This window comes from Ischnura elegans, chromosome X, assembly GCF_921293095.1.
Source record: "Ischnura elegans chromosome X, ioIscEleg1.1, whole genome shotgun sequence".
NCBI lineage: Eukaryota > Metazoa > Arthropoda > Insecta > Odonata > Coenagrionidae > Ischnura > Ischnura elegans.
Window position 1 is genome coordinate 73,221,023 of NC_060259.1, and position 26,290 is coordinate 73,247,312.

General features: G+C 37.9%; 1 protein-coding gene across 1 annotated transcript in view; it reads right to left on the minus strand.

The window, feature by feature from the left end:
* Nucleotides 1-1,063: 1,063 nt before the first annotated feature.
* The window catches only part of LOC124171186 (cadherin-like and PC-esterase domain-containing protein 1), a 280,152-nt gene continuing 254,925 nt past the window's right edge, over nucleotides 1,064-26,290 (minus strand). The window contains exons 14-19 of the mRNA XM_046550325.1: nucleotides 25,284-25,420; nucleotides 20,337-20,557; nucleotides 13,037-13,138; nucleotides 11,267-11,354; nucleotides 9,456-9,602; nucleotides 1,064-5,301 (exon numbers count right to left, since the gene is read on the minus strand). Of these exons, the coding sequence (XP_046406281.1) occupies nucleotides 5,170-5,301; nucleotides 9,456-9,602; nucleotides 11,267-11,354; nucleotides 13,037-13,138; nucleotides 20,337-20,557; nucleotides 25,284-25,420 (827 nt within the window). The 3' untranslated portion in view covers nucleotides 1,064-5,169. The remainder of the gene's footprint in view (nucleotides 5,302-9,455; nucleotides 9,603-11,266; nucleotides 11,355-13,036; nucleotides 13,139-20,336; nucleotides 20,558-25,283; nucleotides 25,421-26,290) is intronic.

Sequence of the window (26,290 nt, forward strand, 5' to 3'; positions counted from 1 at the left end):
TGGTTGCTATAACACATTGATTTTACCAGTTGACTTTATGGTAAAGATAAGTGATCATACTCTTCATCAGATTGATATTACTGTGATCAGAGTGGTAGTAACAATTCACCCGATTACTTAATAATCTCATTTCTGTTGTATGTATATAGAGACAAAGAATTGAATGTGTTCCTAAGCTCTTAATTATTTCCATTACTGAAGATGTATGTAATGAATTCCTCATATAATATTAGTCTTGCGTGCAGTTTCCTGCTGCCTGTAGGCATCCAAACTAATCCCTAAGGATGGAAGGGGTCGCCCTTCCTCCGACCCCCTATATCTACCTCCTTAATCTACCAATGGTACAGAGTCTAAACGGGCCATTGAGGGACCAGTACCCTGAGAATTGCTTGTAATTAATTCATTGAACACTAGCCTGTCTGTATCCTCTCACTATAGAACCGTCAGCCTGAACGATTCTTGTAAGACTCGCTGGATATATATTTCTGGGAATTTTCAGGTTAACCCTCAGCTGCCTAAAATTATGACTACTCCCTGCCTTTCTATTTTATTGCGATTCATCAGATAGATGTAGGACCTTGATGCGGTCCTAGATAGTAGCTCCCGGTTCTTGTGCACACACAAATATTTTTTTGACAACATATTTGCCCAAATTATTTTAAAAGTCTCGTCTGTATTGCTGCTCCCGTATACACAAAATTAATGGAATTCGATCGAAAAATGCAATGAGGTATCTTGATTGCATGATTTATAATTAACTACATACTCCGATCAAATAATAATTATTAGCTGGAAATAATTTGCTTATAACCCGTATTATTACGCGAAAGCCCGTTGGAATAGTTTCTAAATATACCCCAGAGCAACGGAAGGTGTAAAATACCTGGTTCAAAGAAGGATTTGGTAATTTGGACTATATGATCAATATTATAATCGCAGGGAATTTTTCCATGAAAGAATGATATTGGTGCAGTATACCTTGATGAAATATTAACTCAAAGTTGTCATCGAAATCGAAGATCAGGGAAATTCACTTCAATATCCAGAAATGAAGCAACTCATGCTGGTTGAGCGACAATGAGGTATATTCATAACAATTGATAACAATGGGTAACAATTGCAATAATGTTCTTGTGAAAAAAATGATATAGATGTGAATGACAAAGGTGCATCTTCACTTCATAAATACGTATAGATATCGCACACGCCACATCTTGGTCCAATACTCACATAGATTTATTTTTAAAATGCCATTACGCGACATGCACATTTCATTATTTTATGGGTTAGCATTTATTTACATAAATAGCACACAAAACGGTTGTATATCCATACAAGCATATCATACATATTACACTCAAATGCTAAACAACATGGTAAACAGTTACACATATTCTCCTCTGCCTCTCAATGGGCTTTGGCTAGCTGCTAACAGTTTCAAAATATATGTAACATACAAACTATAAATTTCATCTTTACTTTGGATAGAAATCGATATGTCTGAAATCTTGGCTCTGATTCCTTTTCTTACATAGTAATTATTGTCAAACAGTACGTTCCCCGTACTTAAAGAGCAAACAACTCACTTTTGTGACCGGTGACCATCATTTTAAGTACACTTCAGATTGAAGGAATACCCAGTATTACAAAACGATGATGATAACAGGCATTCCATGCGACTTTAAACGATAAATAGCTACAAACAACTTATCGAATGACGATGCTGTTACTACCGGGCAAGCTTATTCCGCTATTCCGCGAGAGCAACGTATGATTGCTCAACGCTAATACCTAATACCATCATGAGGTTAAGTTCATTTCCAGATTTTGTTAACGTAGTTTAAACTTTATTTCCTTCCTATATCACATCTTAAACTTTTTCTTTCAAAACCTATCTTTAATTTTTACAATGAGGGCAATGTGATACTGATGAAAACGCTTCCATCCACATAACAGCCTCTCGTGTCGTTATGAAATATAATAATTAGGGCTTTAATATTTTCATTAATATTAAACCCACTGCGATCAAGAAATCCTTCATTAAAAATGTCTATCCAAAAAACGATGACTAGTAAATCCTGAACATTAAGGTGATATGGTATCGATATGAAATTTCACTGAGAAACCACGGAACTCCACAATTGAAACATCATATATATGTTACGTCACATTTAGGACCTAAATTATAAACTTAAATACTGCGATAGTTGGCTTACAAAAATAAGTTGAATTCCGGCCCCAAAAATCATCTTTCGGACAAAAGCATCAAACAGAAGGGCGGAGCCAACTTTTGCAAGAATTGTTTCAATATTTAATTGATCTATCGAGGAAGATCAAGTGATAGGCATTCAGGACATCATATGTACATATTAAAAGGACATTTTACTCACGCTAGCCTATGGAAATTTTGTTTTTCTTTCGAGTGGCATTGCTTATGAAGAAATTTGCCTCTCGATTTGACATTTTCTAGATGTACCTACGGGGAAAAAATCCTTGCCAGCCCGTACCTGCGTCATAAATACAGACAATACTGGGGTAACTTGCATGATATATGGCACAATTTGATGGGAAATATGAATATTAGTTCAATGACACATTACACTACTGAGTACTCTGAACACAGGTACACTGAGTACCTAGAGTAAACATTGCAACGTCTTATTTAACTAATGCTGGCGAAAAATAAAACAATTTGAGGAACAGGCTAATGTTGACCAGGGTATACTTTGTATACTGAGAACATATCAATATGATTGCCTACGTTTAAATCAATGCATGCGTTTGCGCAATCCGACTCAAATACTAGCTCAAATTATTTCATAATTGGCTCCGCAAATGAAAATATTAAGCATGGCGACAGTGGTTTTGGTAGAATTTGGGACAACCTCCCTCGATGGATGAGCGTATAGAGGATGTGCGTGTAAAATTATGAGTGTACATTATCTATTAACGTAAATGAGCAAAGAGACTATGAGTGGAGATGACAAGACTGACTTCATTTATCCACACAAAGAAAACTTCATTTAATCGACGTGTTTCAAATGAAGGCATCATCTTCAGGTCTTAATATTACCAAAAAAACACGGATAGTTTAAATAGTTCCATTTTGTGTGGAACATCAATGTTAGTCTAAGCATTTACATGATGAGTCGGTTCCATAAAATCACGACAGATCCCGTCAATTATTAAAGGGTATATGACAAGAAGATTACTAGCAAGCATAGCTGATGAAAGATCGGCTGAACTCCGAGGGGCAATTAACTGAAACTAAAAAATTTTTGAGGCTAAAGTTGTCGCAGTTATCCGACCCGGTGACAAGCACCGCTTCTGCATGTGCTTGTTAATGGTATTTAGAACCATCACCAAGCCATAGGGAGGTAGTCAAAACAGCTGTAGGAGAGTGTGTGTGGAATATACTGAGAACTCGACCCAGTCCGAATTCCGTGAGCTATTCCTTCGGCTATTGACCGGGAAAACTTGAGCGGAACGTTAAGAGCAGACGAGCTTTTTGCCCCAATTCAATTACCAAGAAATTTTCACCGCCATTTCTCAATTACTAATATTATATATAAAAAAACCTAATTGTTGAATTTCAAAAACTATTATATTGACCCAGGTTCCTATATTATAGCATTACGAGAGTCGGGGAAGGCAATATTTTGTCATTTTTTGTAAGAAGAAGGCAGTTTTCTCCAGCCTTAGAAAGTGGGTAAACGAAGTTAAAAATTCTAGTTTGATGTATTAAAATATAAACTGAAGCTTGCCAGAAATAAAAAATTGGTAAAATTGAAATAAGCAGGGCATATAAGCAAGAAAAACAGAAGAGAAATACGTCATTGATGGGACGAAAGCAATTACTGTGATGTTTTGGACAGTTGCAGTATCACTGATGAATGATAGGGAAAGTGAAACACCAAGGTAAAAATATGCATGTAAAACGAGACTCAGATTTTAATATAAAAGGCGGAAGAAATAAATGAAAATTTATTTAAAAAATTTTTCCAAGATGAAGGGTAAAATCACTAAGCATGTTTCTTAGTGAGTAATATTTGGAGCATGCCGGGTGTAGCGCAGTGAAATATGTATGAATTTCCACGATAAAAATATACATATAAACACGATTGCCACGGCCCTGGACCGAGTATCGAACCACAGACCTTTGAATTTCCAGACCACTACGCTATCAAGATTCTCTAGCAATTTTACCGAGGCCCATGGTACTAAATGTGAGGCCATAGCGGTCCATCAACCGGTAATGCAAGGGTACCTGGTTCCGTTCATGATCCAGGGGAATTTTTTCTCGAGGCAATCTGTGTAAATGTTCCATAATGTTTATTTCAATTATTGAATATTTAGGAAAACCTGCCACTGTAACGTGTCCCTGGCAAAGCAAATCAACGCAAAAGAATCGGTGGTGACTATGTGCTTGCCATAATAGCGAACATAAAACCGTCCTAGCTTTACTTTAGCCTATTATGTGTGTTTTAAAAGCACCGACGGGTCGCGACACGTCATTAATGAGAATCACAACATCTCGACATTTTATGATCCATCCACGGTGAATGAGCTCACAAGACGACGATCCCAGGTAATTCTAGGTCCTGAGATATCTCCGATAAAACCTAATATCTTGCGTGAGTTATATATCTTTTCATGGACTCAAGTTTTCTGAAGGGTCGATACAATTTTGAATATCTATCTTTCATCTAGCCTCCGAACTGGAGGATTCAAAATGCAATTGACTTAAAATATCGACAGCATAATGAAGACTCCATAGGTCACGGCGGAAGTCCTCACGAGATAATCTAGCATCACGAGTTTGAATTCAAACCGGGAGGGTTTTTCTATAATTCTCCCATTTCAGGAATGGGTGTAAGTTCTGTTCCGTTGGTTTGGCCCCCGGATAACCTGATAACAGGCCACCACTATTAGTTTTCAAGAGAAATGCAGACTAACAAAATCTTCGGGAAAAAAAGTGAAAAAGACACAAATTACAAAAAAATCACGGAAAGTTACAATCCATTCATATTACAAAAGCCTCCGGTATAAATCTATCGTATTTGGCCGGATTCCACCTTTCATGAGTTGAACATCCAATGGTTGAACTGCGATGTCATAAAGGTAACGAGAACGGTTATCATCACAAGGGATACCCAATGTGGCAGGCGGTCAGGTCCTGGCGCCCTTGCAGACGCGGCCGAGGAGGATTTCTGAGTAGATGGCGTTGATGGGCCCCTCCACGCGGTAGCGCGTCTGCTGCTTGGCCGGCGAGCCTTCCTCCGGTCCAGGCACTTCCACCACCTGTAAGGCGGGAAACAATTCCCTAATGAACCACGGGTTGGCATGGAATGACTTAGCATCCCACCGGTCAAGGAAAAATATTCAGTATTAAGGTGAATGAAACGGTAATTAATCGCTGGTCTCTTACAGATCATATTAGTAACTAAGTACAAAAAATACTAGGTACACCCAAGGACAATATAAGTAAAATTTGAGATTCATTGACCTCGGAGGATTGGAAGCCACGAAAGACTTTAATATAAGATTTTTGTCATTATTAAAGATGATTTGACTTATAACAGGCCCATGACGTCAGCAAAAATGATCAAAAACAATTTTCCATACATTTAATAAGTAATGCTCCTTGCTTTTTTCTTGGGATCCCTCGTAATCGTATTTTAACTATTGTATGTTCCAGGGGCGCAGCCCAGGCTAGGGGGGGTTTCAGGCGCAACTAATACTGGGGGGTCTGGGGTGTAGTATACCCGCCAGGGCAAGCGGGGTATACGGGGGCCCTCCGCCAGAAAAAAATTAAGATAAATTGTTCAGAATGTTGGGTTTTACGGCCTTCTGAGGGATATTTTGTTAATCCTCACTCTATTCTGTAAGCAAAAAAGTAAAATAGATTTAATTTAAAATTTTCTCTGAGCTGTGGGAGGGGGGTTTATCCCCCAAACCCCCCCACGCTGCGCCTGGTATGATCGTTAGATGAAGATCCGCACTTTCAATACAATAAAATATCGTGCTACATTATAATGAACAAGAAAACTGCATTCATTACATATAAAACTAACTAATAATGTTTTTTTTTAACTTTTACCCTGGTATATTGCAAAGTAAACTCGAGTGCGAAGTTTCACAAAAGTCTGCAACTAATTAAGAAATCGTTCCAGCCACATTTAGTGTAAATGAAAACAACTTCAGATGACAATCGTGGAGCAGTTATAAAGAGGACTACGAGGACCCCGGTGAAAAAATTACAATTTTGAATATTTTTTTCCAAATTTTCAATAAGATGTAGTTTTTTCAATCACGCAACTCGTACAATCATTATGTATACATTATCGGCGGATCGTATATTTCCTAAATTTGAATAAATAAATATTTATCGAATAACTCTTTCAATATGTTATGAGTGCGTATGGTCACAGAGGAAGCATATTCTTACTCTATGGTATGGTGCTTCGAGGTGCAGAAAACGCGAGAGTGCGAATGTATTGGTATCAATAGGGAAGTGCACTAGTGTTTCAAATGCACCAAACACATTTTTTAAATTAGAGTTCAGAATAACATAATGTCGTAAAACCGCAGTTTAAATCCTAATAGTGAATACTTTATTCGAGATGACCGTCTGAAATATGGAAAAATTCAAAGGCCGCGAAAACGGGTGTCCATGTTGAATATTGGCCGTGACGTCACAAGGCAGTAGCAGAAGGCAGCTTCTACACCGTTTAACTCTACCACTATTATTGCATAGAAAAATTTCAGAATTTGAGGGTATCCGTTTTTTGCTGTCATAAAATATCTTCAGAATATATATGTGGCTGCTTCTCTTTTGAGTAAACGACTTCATCATTGCGTAATATATTAATATTCATTTACGTGTCAACTTCAAGTTTGGAAAGAGTAGTACGAATAGCACATTGAATCTTTAATAAATGCATCATGGCATTTATTTTTCGCTGGGTATATTTTGACACAATGCCGTTTATCATGCCAAAACTTTTTTTGTAAGAACCGAGTCAAACTAATAAACCTATTTCAGACGTTTGCTGCAAGACTTATTCGTTGCGTATGTATTCACGCCGGCCGGAACGTTCGCCCTTCGCAACTAGAATCATGGGATGTTAGCCTTATTTCCGAGCTGGCTGGTTGTTGCAATGGTTCGCTTTCCAGGATGGGTTCAAGAAAATATTATCTTGGTTGGGAGAAGGAAAATTCCAACGATTTATAAATGGTATACCAAACTTTGATGTATTTATGGTTACTGAATAAGGAGGACAGGTTCAACGCTCCATAGAAATGCGAGACGTTAAGGCTAACAACGGGAGACCGCGTATCTTGCTGCATCTTTTTCAATTAGGGCGTTAGTTAGGCTGTAATTAATTAATTTTCATGCGTTACTTTTTACAAGATATATATATAAATCCAAAATATCCACATTTTCCCAATGGGTAGGTTGGGGTAGTGGTAGCGTGCACGACACAAAGAATAGATCTCACCCGTAGGTCCATGGTTCAAGACTGCGTCATAGTATTATTTTTTGTTGTCTTCATTGTGATCATACGGCATCAAGTTTATCATTAATTATAATTGCAGCAATCATTGACATGAGACAATTTTTTTATCATCGTTATGGCGTTTAGGTATTTTAGCAGTGTCATTACAAACGCAGAGATACGATGACTACAAGGGTTGGTGTGCGCTAAAATGTTAATTTTTTCTTTGCTTATAGTACTGACCAACTTCCACATTAAAAATGAAAACCACTCTTGCAAGAGCACATACCATTAAAGGCTCGCGGCAAGCAACAATATGCGTACAGGCATAATTAACAAGAACACAAAGCGAATATAAAATGCCATATATCTCGAACACTTGTAATTCACATTATTCCAAAGGGAGTTTACTTACTCAGTACATACCTCAGTACCTTGTACTCAGTACCTTGTACTCAGTACCTACCAGTTTACCTCAGTAGCAGTGCTAAAAGAACCATTCTGAAATATAATTTCAACTAACAAATAGGATGAAATAAAAGTTGATAACTCTAGACCGGGCGCGCTGGCGTATAAAACACGTCAATCTTTGAAAACCAAGGATTTCGACATTGTACGTACATTCTGGGCTATAATGGTCTCGTGTATTCTTACAATGTACTTTGACTGCCTATATTGCGAGTTTTCAAAGTTCGAGGTATTGTAGCTAATTTTTTGGATCAGCAAGATGAACCCGTCACCAGTGGAGTACAAATTACGCCGCGCGACCTGCCGTGTACCTTTATATCTGTATCACCTATAAATGTACTAATTTCAACAAATAAAGATTAACTTTAACAAAAATCGTTTGTTATCATATATGCACATATCATGGGCAAAGTACGCATTTTGCCCGGTCGTGTAAAAAAACAGTCGGGCCATAATTCTTTAACCAAACTACTTTCAGTTTATAAATTACGTATGTCTACGCGGAAGATGCTATATTTTGACTCAACACACTTTCTGATGTGACTGAGGTACCTATTCAGTAAATTATTATAATATAAATATCAATTTGATCTTACAATACCTTCAAATGATCTTCAAAACAGAATATCATCGATAGGTAAGAGTCAGGAGCAGCCTTGAACCATTTATTCCGTATAGCTTGTGCTTAAGGCACGGGAATGAATATCTTCTCCAGGCTTTTGTTTCGACGTCGAGATGAAATATGGAACAAAAAATCATTTATAATTCTATTTTGAATTCATGTTTTCGGTACTAGACGACATTTTTAGGAAGCAAACTCCACCGATTCCCGGAAACTCTCGCCGCGCTAAAGAAGGCGACGGAATTCAGCGATACTCCACTGGTGACTACTGCCTTGTGACGTCACATCTCAATCAAGATGGAGGCACTGTGTTTCAGCGCAACATGAAATTTTCCGACTTTCAAAACGTTTTAAAGTGCATACCCCAGATGCAGAAAATAAAAGTGACTATACTAATGTTTCTTTTTTAGGCTAAACTTTCAAATTCAGCAATAAAAAAAAATTAGTGCACTTCCCTATTGAGAAATCTACGAAGGTGGCTAAAATTTATGATGCACAAAAAATTAAGTATTTAAAAAGACAACAGTTTTTTTAGATCCCCCGAGGAATACATAGGTTCAGGGTTATTTTTTCCCAAATATCGTTAGTAAGTACAATGTCGTTAAACGGTTATATTATCCTTCACATGGAAGCCTCTGATAGAATAGAACAAATTTTATCCTGCTCCAGAAATTTCACTCGTATTGTTTTCTATTCATTACCCGAAGGGAAATTGATCATATAATGGTGAAAAAGGATCATTACTAACTGACTTTTGTGTCAATAAATTGCTATTGTAACGCCATGTACATAACCAGGACTCAATTGGAGATGTATGAAATAGACTTCACGACCAAGGTAAGGTAACTCCGCAAGTACATGTTTACCTTATGAAAGTGGCAGGCACATTTCCCTTGCAAGAAGTCCTTGTACCGAGCAATAGTGATGTTGAATGTATCAACAACCTCCATGCTGTGCTGTTTCGCAAATTCAGCCAACTCCATCGAATGGAGAAGAAGCTTCTCTTGTTGAGCCTGTAAATAGAAATGAAATCTTAGTGCCTCGCCGTTCCTTTCGGATACAGATGTTCAAGTACCAAATGCATGCATATCTGTGCATCATCACAGGCATGCAGTAAAGGATCATCTGATATTCCTTATCCACTTTTCATTTATCTCATCCAAACCTATAACCATTATTGAAGCATTTTAATCTCCCTACTGTAAAAATTAACTATCTGCTGAGGTTATATGCATTTCGCCCAGAGTTTAGAGACGGTATATTTAAACAATGCAAGCTACCAACCGTTACGCAAAAATTTCTTTCGTCCATAAGAGGGTGGTTTCCTATTATTTTTTATTGCCTAAATCGAAAGATTATTACCACTGGCGTACGTATTTCACGCTTTTAGATTTTTAAAGGACGATATCTATTTTACGCGATTAAATGAAAAGTGAAAATTTTAACGCGACGGCTAAGTATGAATGCTGGGAAAATCCCGTGTGACGTCATTCTGATTCCGGATGGCGCCGTGTGAGGTCACCTTGGTGCGAGGCTATGAGCGCCGCAACGATGCAGGCTCCTGGCAGGTAGCAGAGTACGCTGCTGGCAGGTAGCGCGTGGCGTAATTGTGGATTATTAATACCTTATCAAGCGTAGGAAACTTTCCGACCATAGGCAGTTTTAATAGGTGATTATTAAGAGATGTTTCCCTGAGCTCTGTGCCTCATGCATGCATTGGTAATCTAAGACAATGTAAAACTCCTACCTACTCGTATAGAAACTAGGTCCCTGTGACGTCACGTGGAGTGGCATCGCATGGGCGCCAATCTGTCCTTTTTCAAATGCGGTTGAAGTTGACCATTAACATTCGTCTAAACTGGGATTTCTGAGACCAAATAATTTGTATATTATGAATACACTAATGGTGGGTAACGAATCGCAATCAATGCCATTCATTTTCTTAGATGAAGGTAACCACCCTATTTTTTCTCTCATTAGCGTAAAAATTCCTCCTGTTGAACTTAAATAACCTTGTTCTGATTTTTCAGTGTTATTTGAGTTACACTTTCGGGCACTGACTTCTATTATTTATTTCAAATGATTTGGTGCTTAGAACTTCATTCCATGGTTCTCAGTGCTTATTTCATGTAATTGCTGGTAGTGTGAGCCACGGTGATACGTAGGCACTGACCTAAAAATACTTATACATGAATGTATACACTGACCCTGCTCAGAAGGTGGCGAGAAAAAACGCATAATTCGAGGTAAATGTAAAAATATTTGTAACAAGGGAGCATACTGCTGATTAATAACTATCCTCCTGCATTACTTTCGTTAAACTCTCACGAAAATCTTTGCTGGGGAAAATACATTTCCGTCTTTGATTAAGCTACTCCAAAAAAGTCATTCTTTTAACTTTACCTGGTGAGCAATCCCAATATTCATGAAGAAAAACTTCATTGCCCGGCGTCATCACGTTCTTCCATTCGACTTCACAGGCTTGAACTTATAGAAATGTGAAAATAATTCTATTCAACTGTTCTCTGCAGAAGCTTTTCAACCAGAGTCATTATCCAGCATCATATCTCAACCAAAAGTTGAGCTCTATGTGGCCCTTTTAAATTCAAACTGACGCAAACATACAAAGGGTAGCATAAAAATGCTTAAAACAGTGCAAGTAAATTTAAGGACTTACCTTCGGCAGATAGTGCACGCCTTCTACTTGAGTGTGAAATCCTGAGCCAAGTGTCTTCACAACAATGACGGCACCTTGTAACCCTTCCCTATTAATAAAAGAAGAAAAATATTCGAAATAAATTAAGATGCAGAGGAAAATACCGTATCTGAATACTAATACAGTTATTAATATAGCATATCCCCACGATTATCCTTGAATGGTTATTAAACCCGAATTTGAAAAAAAAACTCTGACTAACCTTATCCAATCGTTCATAATACACGCGTATTAAACTTGTTGCTAAAAAAAAGAGAGATGTTTTTTGAATAAGCTCTTATATAATTCCACAAATTCTGCGAAACTGTATTCATTGAATCGAAAATGAGCGCTGATAATGATATTGTAGAAAGCTTTCAAGAGTGTAACGCATAACCCACGTCATGAAATAGGCCATGAAATACGAACTGATATGTTATTTCCTTTACGCAGAAAAATACTATGCGATATCGGAGCTAAAAATAATACCTACTCATTATGTGATCAATGTCTTAAACGTAAATTACTTTGCCAGAATTATGCAACTGACGTAGACGATCAACGGGGACCAATCGAAATACATGACTGATTGCAGAGAGCTCTCATTATTTTAAGATCCACAACTCTTTGACATCTATTCTCGCTAATGTTACCAACCCTTTTAAAGACAGCAATTTCCAGGAATTCTGAGCAAATGATATTAATTACTAATACCTCAATACTATTATAGGTAGTCTAACTGAATTTTAATTAACAATAATTATTTTGTCAACACAACTTACTTTTCCAATTGTAACTGCATTGTGAGCATAAATTAGGGGCAAATAGAATAATGGATGTGGAAGATAATTATAAATTAATACTTTTCTGAAAATTTGAGCCCTTCGTATTTACATTCAAATGTTTATTACAAAATTAGCATAATTCTTCATTACAAAATTCACACCTGCTCACGATATTGGTCAATTCACAACTTTTTATGATCTCATTATCCATGGCCCTTAAAATTTACCAAGTGTAAATGAGCGAGTACGATAAAATTCTCTGAAATGTTTTACCGTATCAGCGGATCCATTAAGAAATGATCGAATTATTTCACATTCGCTCCATTTGGCCTCATACGGAACCATCTCTGTAGTATTCACTGGAGCGTATCAGGAGCTTTATTTGACCATCATAAAGGGTGCCAAAACATCGTCATTGCACAACCCCAAGATGACCAGGTAAAACAGCAGAGAGAAACCACCTTAAATGTCATGCGGCAATGCCGTATCATTTTACGATGCTTTTATATTTGGTTAGCGTCAGTGGGATAGCCAGGAATTCCGTTCGGTGGGGTTCCAAAACCAGGGGGGGAAATTTTTGAAAAACAGGGTACTAAGTAATGGGTTTTAAACTAATTTTAACACTTTTCATAATCGAAAAAACTTCATTTGTTGAAGAAATATTTTTTAAATTCATGATTTTCAATATTTTGTTTTCTTTTACGAAGGAAAATTATTGTTTTTATATTTCGGGAGGGGGGGTCCGGACCCCCCGGACCTTCCCCTGGCTACGTCACTGGTAAGCGCCCCTTGACTTAGAAATTCAGCTTCTTCTCTTTCAACTCTCAACCCTGCTCTTTAAGGTATATAATAGTTACAGAAAACCATTAGCCTCAGAATAAAATACTTCACTATCTTGATACCTCGCTGGGTGATGGAATGGGGAACAAATATTTCAAGAATTGAAGGTGGTTTCAACGAGACTGACCTTTGTAGAGTTCGGGTGAGGGCTTGGAGGTGCTGGATTGACAACCAATGAACCCCACCCACAATGATGACGGTGTCACTGTTATTCTGCACCGGTTGTGACCTACAAAAAATATAGTCCATATTAGCAATAAAAAAGTGCATATATTATGTAGGCAATAATTGACAGTGACACCTGCCAAAACGATCACTTCTATTCAGTGCCCATTATTCTCTTGGCTGAACGTAATTATTACATCTTTAGTGAGAAGACTGGTTTCGATGCACTGAATCACTTTCGAGTGAACTAAACTCAGTATCGTGCAGTGGCGAAGCGAGGGGGGTTTTGGGGGATAAAACCCCCCCAGAGCCCAGAGAAATATATATATCAGTTTAATACATTTTACTTAATTGGATTAGGATTACTTATAGAATAGTTCTAGGATTAATCAAATATCCCTCAGAGAGCCGTACAAGTCGCCATTTTGAACCATTAATCTTAAAAAAATTTCTGAAGGAGGGCCCCCGCAAATCCCGCTTTCCCTGGCGGGTATGCAATACCCCCACACACCTAAGTATTAGTTGCCCCTATACCCCCCACCCCCCAGGCTTAATTCTTAGCTGCGCGCCTGGTATCGTGCATTGGTAAATTCTTCTCTTCACTCCTCTCCTTGCATATACAACTATGCACTAGACTCGTGGAAGGTTACTCGGGAATTCCACCGGGTGAGGTTCTCCAACTCCATCTCGGCCGACGTTTCGATGGGCGAGTTTTCCATCGTCATCATGGCCTTATGATGGATAACTCGTACATCGAAACGTCGGCCGAGATGGCGTTGGAGAACCTCACCCGGTGGAATTCCCGAATAACCTTCCATGATTCGGTACGACGGGGAAGCCTATGGTCATTCTATGGACCAGACTGTTCTCAACATACTTAAAAAAATGGTAGTTTATCGGAAGACGACGTATCGTCAAATATTAATTAAAAATTATAAAATTGAATTTTATTCACCATTAGATTTCTCATAGAAAACACTCCGTAAGGTTCCACAAACTGTTCATTGCTTACGCCTATTTTCGGCGACTGTTGCGTCAATTTTATGACACACAGGATGAGGGTGTTCAAAGCAGGGATGGCAACAGAAACGAAACGAAAAAGTTTCGCTTCGACCCGGAGGGAAACGAAAATAGGGCCTAGGTTCAAAACGAAAAGAGGCCTAGGTTCAGCTTCGTTCCGCATGAAATTAAAATCGCCAAGTTTCTACCCGGGACGAAACTTTTCCCCCGATAATAAAACTAAATTAATAGAAAGTACGCTGCTCATAGTTAAGTTTCGATCCCAGAAGCCGAGTGGAGGGGGATAAGAGGGAATATTTTGACCCATTTCATGACACAATGTATAGAGGCTAAAACATTGGGCTTAAAAATCGATTGGCCAGTTTGTGTTCACCGGTCTCCTGTTTGTGGTAAAAATACGAGTGCCCCATGGCCCTAATGGCGGTAGGCCGAACATCTATTTCAATCAACAAACTTAGTACTCGGTGTGTGGGTGGAAACTAAAGTATTCGAAAGTGAAGCACGTGGTCCCTCCGTTGCGAAACATAATCTGTGTTTCGTTTTCAATCACAGTTGCATTATCAGGGTGATGGCGGTGAGTCTCACTTATAGAGATTTTCAGGGGCGGATCCAGGATTTTTTTCTGGGGGGGCACAAGGGTCCAACAGGTTTTATCATATTTGAGATTAAAAACAAAATACAACAATTACTGCAGAAAATATTCTTTTTATTTTGATGTGAAAATTATAAATATAATAGCTAATAAATAGCTTGGGCATTTTCGGCAGTCATTTGCCCAGCATGCAGTAGAGGAAGTCGCTATGGAGGCGACAGAGGGTTAATGTGCCCCGTGAGGACGAAAACTAATCCGTCTAACGGAAGGATGGGGTGGAGTAGCATTTTGAGTTTTTTTTCTGAATCCATTTTAGTTTTTGTAGATTATACATCCAACTGCGTTGTTTTTAGCTCCGCAATTATTTTCTTCCGCTCTAGAGTTTTAGTTTAGTTTCGACCCGAAGTAGTTTTGACACTGATTTTGTTTCGACCCTGAGTTTAGTTCCCTGAGTGTAATTCTTTTTCGTTTCGTTTCTACATTTCGCTCACGGGAACGAAACAGCTGAAATTTTACTGGCTTTTACCTTCGTTTACTTTCGATTGCTATCTCCGATTCAAAGTCGAGCCCTATATATCCAAAACCAAAACAGGGGTTGAGGAAACAAAGGAGGAGGGGTGAGTGAGAGTCACTCGGCGATTCAACCCGCAGGTTAATATGGATACATCTACATAATAACGCCGCCTAAAAGGCGAGTGGCAGCGGGTGTTAGGACACCAGCCGTTTACAGCTAAAAAAATGAAGTGATCTAATGAGGTAGGGACTAGCGTTTATTAAAGTCCTTTATGGTTCGGGGGAAAAACGAATTCGCGTATCCATCCGTTTGGCAAAACATCTTTCTTAATGTATCGCTTCTATCGGACCTGGAAATATAGTGTGGCTCTAATAATATTATGCTCTCTGTGTCGCTCTTAAAGATGTCAATTCTCAATTGTTCAAGCAATCTTAGCATCGCGCGCAGCCTCCGAGTCTCCAGCGGCTTCCAACCTAATTCGCTCAACATTGAGGTAACGCTGTCTGTGCGCCCGTAGCGGTTTTTGACGAACCGCGCAGCCTTCCTTTGTATTTTATTCAGTTCGCGGATTAAGTCTTTCTGCACCGATAGGTGAAAGTGGACCTCACCCCAGACTGGGCTACAAGCGTGTTCGATTGAAATCGAAAATCGAGTTTTAATATGCAAAGATCAAGGAAATCTAGATTGAGCCATGGTCATCGAGTTGTCGATTCAAACTCTATTTTTCAGCATCGATCTTGACCATATCATTTTATCTCAGCCGCGTCACTACCGGCCTATAATAACGTCATCAGTCCCGAGTGAAAAAAAGTTTTCTTAATCCGGTAAAAGTGGACACGCACGCTCCTCGATCATCAAGAAATCATCTCGATCAGTTCATCTTTCTTAAAAATCTTAGCGGAGCCGAATGGTTCCAAGCGGTGGTTCCAAAACTTTAATGTACGTGCATTTGTAAATTGTTATTAATGGTTCTTTGAATGGATGAAGTGAATACTTTGAGGAGATCAATTACAAGATATGAAGTGATACTACTTGGCGCTTTTCCACATTAAACTTAATTTCACCTGAGTCAACATGTTTCAATGCGCTGTAGCATTATCAAAACTAACTAAATAGTTAACCATGCCAGAATAAATAGTCTCATACAAATTAGCACACTCACTAAACTCACTAACACTCACTCACTTGTTAGTCTTGATGAAGCTGTAGTGAAGTAAAGCATGTTTACTCAGGTGAAATAAGGTTTTATCCGGAAAAGTGCAAAGTAGTATCACTTCATATCTTCCTGATAATTCAATCGTGCATTTTGAATAGATTTTTGGGATTTCTTTCCTACAACTCAAATGTGTAGTTTTAGTCTTTTTCAAAGAGCAATAGATATGCTTTCGCACAAATTGTATTTTTTCCAAACAGAACCGTTTATTTTTTCGATTAATCGATCTTTCACTTCAAATTTCGATCTTTGTTGGAAAGTTGAGCTTTTAATTTCGATTAAAAATCGATCGCTCGAATGATCGATTTCGACCGACATATTTCCATCACTACCAGTGCCCCGCATTACTAGGATAAAATACTTTGGAATATCGTTTTGGAATTGATATCTTGTCATCTAGAAACTCTACGCTCTACAGAGCAGTGGCGAAGCGAGGAAGGGGATTTGGGGGATAACCCCCCCTCCCCCCGGAGATCACAGAAATTTAATCGATTTTACTTAATTGGATTAATATTACTTATAAAATAGTGTAAGGATTAATAAAATATCCCTCAGAAAGTCTTTAGACACGCTATTTTAGACCATTTACCTCAAAAATTTTCTGGGGAGGGTTCTCCCACTTACCCTAGCGGGTATTACATACCCCCGCACCTCCCAGAATTACTTGCGCCTAAACCCCCCTAGCCTTAATTCTTTGCTGCGCCCGTGCTACAAAGCATCTAAAGTGCGTTGTAAAGAGCTCAAATATATAAATGCACAATTAACCCTACATGCCCTGCCCCCAACATGTATATTCCAGGCCACGATATTTTCAGTGAATTTGAAATGTTTAAACTTTATCCTAATAGTCATGTTACTCTGAAGCATGAATCACGCGATTCCTTTTTTCCCATCCGTTTCGAGGGATAGCTCCAGCGATCCCTACAACGATAGCGGAAAAATGACCGTTTCACGCAATCATTTTTCGCGATCGCTGAAGGGAATGAATGAATGAATATTTTAATTATGCTCCAGGTAAAACGTATTAGAGGAAAAAAATAGAAAATACAACAAATTTTCTACTCTCAATGAATAACATTATGAAAAAAATACAGCATTATAGAGATTATTGCCGGGCTAACAAGTAGTAAATATTTAGACAAAAAGTAAAATATTCTATTATAATAACATAAAAATGTAAGTTTTAACACAAATCATAATGAACACACACATACATATATACATATTTATTAGAGATGGACGGATCCAGGATTTTTTCAGATCCAAATGCATTTTCATGCATCTGCTATTAAACGAAGTAATCATTCAAGTACTTTCCTGAATAAAAGGAAAAAAATATTGAATAATCATGAATTTACAATAGATTTCTTTGAAAAAAGATGTTTTTTCGATTATGAAGGGTGTTAAAATTAATTTGAAACCCTCTACTTTGTACCCTGTCGTTTAAAAATCCCCCCTCCTAGTTTTGGACCCCCCCCCCCTAATGAAGACAATGATTTATGGTCCGTGTGATTTCGGAAAAAAAACAACAGGGGCACGGCCTGATGGACGGCCGAGGGTGGTTTTCTGAAATCTGCGACAAAGTTAATTTTGATGTAGTTATTATCCTACGACGCTGAGATTCCCCCGATGATTGTCCAATCTCTTGGGAAGAATCACACCATGTGCCAGTCGTATTTTGCCTTTTTTTATTATCCACGGCTGAAATTCTGCTTCGTAACTTCGGATCCAGATCCGATGTCTTCCGCGACTTTGGATCCGATGTATCCGATGAAGGGCAATATCCGCGGATAGTTGGTTCCGAGGTATCCGATACGACCAACCCTAATATTTATGTAGAAAGTTTTGATAACATCACAAGTTTAAGATGATAGCTTCAATAAGTTGAGGAGACTTAACCTAACTTAAGCCCTAGATTTCAAATAGGAGAACAGTATGGAAACGGAAAATGGGATGGGAAATGCCATCGCTTTTTCTATCCCTCGGCGCGTCCCCTTTTCCTTCGCTGAAAATGTCGCTGGAACTGTCCTTCGGCCAATCAGAACGCACGGCCGCTAACGCGTTTGTCACGTCACGATTGCCTTTTGATTGCAGGGGGGTTATAGGCACAACTAATACTGGGGTGTCTGGGGGTGTAGGATACCCGCCAGGGTAAGCGGGAGGTGCGGGGGCCCTCCTTTAGAAAAATTTCAAGAAAAATGGTTCAAAATGGTGAGTTTTACGGCTTTCGGAGGGATATGTTATTAATGTTTAAACTATTCTGTTAGTAATATTAATCCAATAAAGTAAAATGGATTAAACTTTTAAAAATTTCTGAGCTCTGGGGGGGGTTTATCCCCCAAACCCCCCCCCCTCGCTGCACCACTGTGTGATTGAATGACAGTTTTAAATACGGATAGGGACGGAATAAGCGATAGAAAAAGGGACGGTGGAAATACAGTATCATTCAGAAACTGATGGGTTGAGTGATCTGTCTTTTCGTCCCTGAAAATCTATGGCTGAGGGACGGAAAAACTGATCGTGCATTTAAGGCTTAATGTAAAAAAATTATACGTTGCTAATTTTATTAATCATCATTCCCAAAAACCCTGTGTATCTATCCTCATTGTAGTGTTCACTTACTAAAGAGACCACCTCAACCCGTTTTCTGGCCGATTGATACAAATATATCTTCAGGAACCGAGTCACTTACTTCAATAAAAGCTAATCCAACGTCTTGGTTCGTAGAATCTCTGAGAAACAACAGTTTGAAATGGTAGCAGAGAAATTGCTCAATATGGGAATATCAACAAGAAGGTAAACTACAGGGTAATTATAAAGTATGGCCTGATTTTAAAATCCATTTTTATTTGTAAAAATGTGCTATAAAAATTATAATGATAGGAAGATGTTATTACAAACGGCCTGTAAAAATGATCGTGTAATTAAAGCTTGATGTAAAAAATTTATATGTTGCTTATTTTATTAATGTTAAAATAGTTCTTGGAGTGTAGGTCAATGTATGTTATGCAAAAAAGTTTTTGCCAAGGTTTCTGTTTATTAAAAACTATCATCGGGGCCATTAAAGAAAACATAAGAACAATATAAAATACAAAGATATACAATATTTTTATATAAATAAATGTTACGATAGTGTTTTTACAATAATATAATTTTTTTAAATATACATATAAGTAAGAACAGAATACACAAAAAAATTTGACATACCTTAGCTTTACACATATTTATTGATGTTATGTTACTAAGCTATTACCACACCTAGTTACCATTAATTTTGATTCATTAAATAAAAATAAATTTTACTGAGGTTTTCAATGTCTGTTTTTTTTATTACAACTGTTATTTGTTTTTGACATGTAAACCATTTCTTTGAAATGTCTCATTGATAAAAAAAATTGACATTGAAAACCTCAGTCAAATTTATTTTTATTTAATGAATCAAAATTAATGGTAACTATGTGTGGTAATAGCTTAGTAACATAATATCAATAAATATGTGCAATGCTAAGGTATGTCAAATTTTTTTGTGTATTCTATTCTTATGTGTATGTATATTTTTTTTAATTATATTATTGTATCGTAACATTTATCTATGTAAAAATATTGTATATCTTTGTATTTCATATTGTTCCTATGCTTTCTTTCATAGCCCTGATGATAGTTTAAAATAAAGAGAAACGTTCGCTAAAACTTTTTTGAATAACATACATTGACCTACACTCCGAGAACTATTTTAACATGAATTAAACGAGGTCAAGATAAGGGAAAAAAATAATTATTTTATTAATCATCATTCCCGAAAACCCTGTGTATCTATCCTCATTGTAGCGTTCACTTACTAAAGAGACCACCTCAATCCGTTTTCTGGCCGATTGATACAGATATCTCTTCATATTTCGTCAGGAACCGAGTCACTCACTTACTTCAATAAAAGCTGATCCAACGTCTTCTCAAAGTCTGGCCGCTCTGTGGACGGGAGCCAGAACTGTGGGTAGTAGGCGAAGACGAACGTGGTGCGGCCCTTGTTCAAGTTGCTGTAAACCCTCATGTAGTGAGTCTTGTCACAAGTTCCCAAGGAGCCGTTTAGTCGCTCCAGTATGTAGTGCATCATGCCACGGTTCGTAGAATCTCCGAGAAACAACAGCTTGAAATGGTAGGAGAGAAATTGCTCAATATAGGATTATCAACAAGAAGGTAAACTACAGGGTGTTTAAAAAAGTATGGCCTGATTTTAAAATCCATTTTTATTCATAAAAATAATCTATAAACATTAAATGGATAGTAAGATGTCCAAAGATTAATCAATATTATTTCAAACCAAACTAGTATTCGCCAGTATCAGCACGAATTACATCTACACGAGAGCTTAACACATCATAAACGTCAGTCATAGTATGCTACAAGGTAAAGTAGGGATGAGAACATAATTTCTTTCACATATCTCCACAAGAGAATGTGACATCGAATAGCACGATGGGCCAAAATAAATGACTCACCATGCAAACTCCAGTACAGAAAATTCCTTCTGTTGAGAGAAAACCATTTTGTTTCTGACTGACTGCAGGCTGAGAATACGAGTTGACTTTCTACTAACAGAAATTTTCCAAAACACTCGACTACGACCATTCAACCTCCGTGCGTTTCCTTGCCGGCACGTCCCATGAATCGTAATTATTGCTGTTCAAAATCAGGTCATTCCTTTTTATGCACCATTCACATTATTAATGAAACCGGAATGGCATATGCACAGAGTAAAAATAAATTCAGTAATATATAAAAATATATTTAACGTCAGCACAGTTCACAATAATTGCTGGGGGAAAAATTCCCGTTACCGGAAATCGAACCATGGACCTTTGGCATTCCTGGCCACTGCACATGCCACTATGCTAGATGGCAACGCAAAGGGATATAAGATACTGTAACGTTTTTTTTATTTTTCCACTTCAAACTTCACAAATATTTTTATAACACTGTATAAACAAACTCGGGAGCAAAAACACACCCGCACGCCACAACTACTACAATCCAACTCCCCCTACTCTCCCTCCCGCGCCGTCAACAACAATTGCTCCCTTCCACCTCTGCTGCTCATTATTGCCCGCTTCATTGTCCTTTTACCCATCAATCGTCACACCAACATCCAACTCAAAACAACTCAAAATTAAGTGTTACGATATATAACTTACAAGATAAGATAAGATACAAGATAAATAGGTAATGGCGTCACGAGAAAACTTTTCAATGGAAATTATTGTGAGTAATTTCAAAGTTTTGATAATAAACTCTGAACCGCAATAAGCTAATAAAGCGCAGCACCATTGCAATTTAATAAGATGCAACACGCTCGTGCCTATTTCGGCTAATCGCAATCGCAATGACAGCGCATTATTGCGAAAATCTGTAAAAAGATGCAGCGAATTACAGCAAAGATAACTCCACCCCACATCATCCATGGACTTTTTAAAATGACCCTATTTGTACCTTAGATTGGTGACATAGTCAAATTGACTCATTATCTGTATGGAATTTGAATGTATACATCCATTATGACTCAATCGTCGCTGGCTGAACTTTTTGGAACATCGTCATAATACTGGAAGTAATAAAGACTTTCTTTTCTTTTAACTTTTAAAGAAATTTTCAACACGAGGATTATTTGACCCAACCGGTTAAGACACTCTAAGCATCATGCTCATGGGAACAAAGGTATTGGAATGTGTTCGATAGACATTTCTTGACATTAATCAGCCCCAACCCCTCGTGATATTGTATAGATGTGATAAACGCTCTCAAAAACTTGTAATGAATTATATCCTTGTAAATGACACAATCATCATCATCACTGGTCAACAATCCTAGGATTGGTTTGACGCAGCTCTCCACTCAGTTCTCCTGTCAGCTAATCTTTTCACACCTACATATTTCTTCTCTTTCACATCTCTCTTTACTTGTTCCATATATTTTGTCTGAGGTCTTCCTTTTCCATTCTTGCCTTCCACTTGTCCTTCGACGATTGTCTTCATCAGGCCATCATGTCTCAAGATGTGGCCTATAAGGTTATTCCGTCTTCTTATTAAGGTTTTCATGAGGCTTCTCTTCAATCCATTTCTTAGGACTTCCTCGTTACTAACTCGGTCGATCAATTTGATCTTCATCATTCTTCTGTAGCACCACATTTCGAAGGCCTCTATCCTTGCTTTCTCCGCTGCGGTCAGTGTCCATGCCTCACTTCCGTATAGGAGCATACTCCAAATGTAGGTTCTTATAAATTGTTTCTTTATTTCCATAATTAAGTTTCCCGCTGTAAGCAGGTCACTTAAATATGGAAATAAAGAAACAATTTATAAGAACCTACATCTAGGAGTATGCATGCGTAGGAAATTGACTTGGTTAAGTTAACTTTCAGTGGAAGGTAGCCAAGACGTTGTTGCTCCCATCAATCATGCAACTACGCGAGCAATCAGAATGTGCAATTAATACTGCTAAAAATAAATTTTATTAAATATATAACCTTAAGTTATAGCGATGAGGACATTTTTAAGCAAAAATATATTGAAATATTTTTTAGAATGCTAGTTTTCATAGTAGATTGTGAACTACTTATTTGCTATACATACTTATTAAGAGTACTTATTAATTATTTATGGTTATACTTATAAAACTTATTTATACTTATATAAGTATTTGCTACCAGAGGAACAGATATGAAATGAGACTGGCATATGACAGGTCACATTAAAACGGTTAATTAACGACAACAGGTGTAGACTTTTCTCCTTATCAGCTTATTTTAACCTTTGAGGCTGACTAAACGAAGCAAAAAGTGAAGGAATATAGCTACACCAGTCATAACGATCAGGAAACACATTTTCGCTCCCGTGGAAGTATTTATTCAGACTGGGGAGGCAAAAAGCATCATTCTAGAGGCAACAAACTAAAAAAATATCCGACTTCTTTGAGGGTCCCCTTGAATTGGAAAGGGCCTGACCGGGTGGGGAAAAGGGGTCTAAAGGAGTCGAGAGCGATCAAAGCCAAGGTCGCCAGGAGACGTCTGACATTCTGTAGACGAGGAAGGAGCCAAGAAGACCTGAGAGTCGTCAACATCCGCTGTGAACATTTGAAATCATTCAAACGTCGAGACGCGAGAAAAAGTGTACGCTCTACGAATTTCAAATTTTTCTCCACCATCCCAAGCATCCGTCACAATATGTGAATAATCAGAGCGGTTTAACTGTAGTTTCTTTCGCTGTTCTGATGAATACCAAATTCTTACTACCGAGTTTTTCACCGAGATTGAAAGTTACTCCAGCTTATGGTCGACTTCTTATATTCATTCCCTGTCGCGTATTAAATTCATTGGATTCTTATATTTTCGTTACAAATCTTCTCCACCATCCAAAGCATCCGTCACAATATGTGAATAATCAGAGCGGTTTAACTGTAGTTTTTTTCGCTGTTCTAATGAATACCAAATTCTAACTACTGAGTTTTTCACCAAGATTGAAAGTTACTCCAGGTTATGGTCGACTTCTTATATTCATTCTCTGACGAGTATTAAATTCATTGGATTCTTATATTTTCGTTACAAATCTTCCTTTGCTTTATACTTTTTAAAATATTTTATCGATTTGATGAGCGATCGGTTCATGCTTTAGCTGTGAAAAAGGTATTTATTTCACGGTGGGAAATATTGGCATCCGAAAGCTATTCGAAGCAAACAAAAAATTTACATGTGTGCACCGTTGCTGGTTGCATGGAACATGTAGAACACTCTTATTCGTATTAAAGTTAGCAGTATTATTGAAGCATTGCTGACAAATGAGAAATGTAATCACACACATCGTTATAGCTAATTTATTTCAATCAAAGGCTCTATCCAAGCCCTCGGCGCCACACTAAACACCTTTTTAAATAAAATTTCAAATATGTTTGATGAGAAAGTTACAACATGCTTTAAAAGAACATTTCATATCTCAACTACGAAAAACGCGGGGCGGCGAAAGCCTATATAATTCTACAGGCGCACCACGTTTTTCCTTTTTGATGCATGAAATGTTCTTCTAAAACTTATTTTCCCTTTCTCATCTAACATATTGGAAATTTTCAATATAATAAGGGGCCATAGGGTGTTATTTCCTTCTTTTGCAATAAAAACGTGATTTTTTAAAATAAAAAATTATATTTTCTTGTAATATGATTTTTATAAGACACTTCAATCCTTTAATAAGAAAGCGCGTATCTCAGTCTCCCATGGACGTAAATCTACACTTAGGATAGCTGGAACATACCAGTAGCGGATACAGAAAACACTCAAACGGTGGGCGCAAAAGATATCTTGAGTTGCCTTTACTTTTATCGTGATAAAAAAATAATCAAGTCAAAGGCGGAGTAATAGAAATTTTTAATTAAAGTGATTATACACATATAAAATACAGCGAATACGAAAGCCTAGGATTCGCGGGTTTACGCTCCTGGGCCGAAGTCTGAAGCTATAAGCTTATCACCTCTGCTCCACAGAAGAGGGAGAACAAGGTAGGAAAAAGGAGGGAGGCGCCGCCGCGATAGGAGCCCGTCGACGCCTCCTGGGATAGGATAGGATAGGATGGATAGATAAGAGGAATCCCGCACCGTCACAGAGGCGGGCGGGCCCTACTATTAGCGAAACCACGATTTAATATTTCTACAGAAAATAAATATTTTCCTATGAGGAAGGAAAATCCTACGATTTTTCACAGGTGCACATAAAAGACAAGGCCAACTTATGATATATATAAAGCCACAATTGTGGGTCTGCAATGTTTGGTAATACGGGCGGACCCGCAAGGGAGGGGCGCGCGCCCCCATCTGTATCCGCGCTCGGAACATACCTTTTTGCCGTCGAGACAGCGAGCCACATCCTCTTTGGAGACGAGACGGTGCGTGCAATGGTAGGGCTGCCAGCGGGCCGCACTCCACGCGCATGAATCCCTCTCATCACACGACTCACAAGGAAGAACCCAACGACCTGCGGAGGAGAGGATGAGAAGTAATTAGAGCCTTGATTTTAAAGGTGCGTTTACACTGCATAACATGAACCCGAGACCCTGCGATGAGTAGCAGATCGAGTAAACCGATATTATCGTGGAATATTGCCTGGTTGGGGTCAATTTTTCCTCTCCTTTAGAAAAATATATTTCCTCTCCTGCGACGGGAGATTTATTTCGTTTGAAGTATCACCGGAGGAAATACATGAGTGATATTAAGGTGCGTTTACACTATGTAACATTTTACACAAACAAGTTACATATAACCTGTTTTACAAAAAAGTTAAAAATCCGTGTAACAAGTTACATGTAACATTGTGTTACAAAACAAAAAATCGTGTTACATAACAATCTTTTGGTTTCCCGCACGAAGTGGAAAAATGTGTATCATGTTACAGAAAAGAGGTGAGGCGCATGGTGGGGATAGTCAGTTGACGGGTGGGCTGCGACCGAATCTGTAACATGTTATTTGTGCATATTTGGCTCCGATGGACTCTTGTTATAAAACAAATGTTATATGAAACAAATGTTACAAGTAACTTGTTACATATAACATGTATATACAACATGTTACACTGTGAAAACGCACCTTAACCCTTAATAACCCAATGTTGCTTCTAAGCAACATTAAAAATGTATAAATTTTCAGCCCTATTTAGGGAATATCAAAACTACGCATTATTTTTTGGTGTAAATTTTAATATAGAAATATTTATCTACCACGATAAACACGATTAAGTTCAATTTTTTTAATTTTTGAAAATGAAAAAAATTGAAATTTGATTTCTCCCTGAAGTAGCTCTGGGTTAGAAAGGGTAAAGTGACTAATGGGACTGCAAACAAGGTGCCGC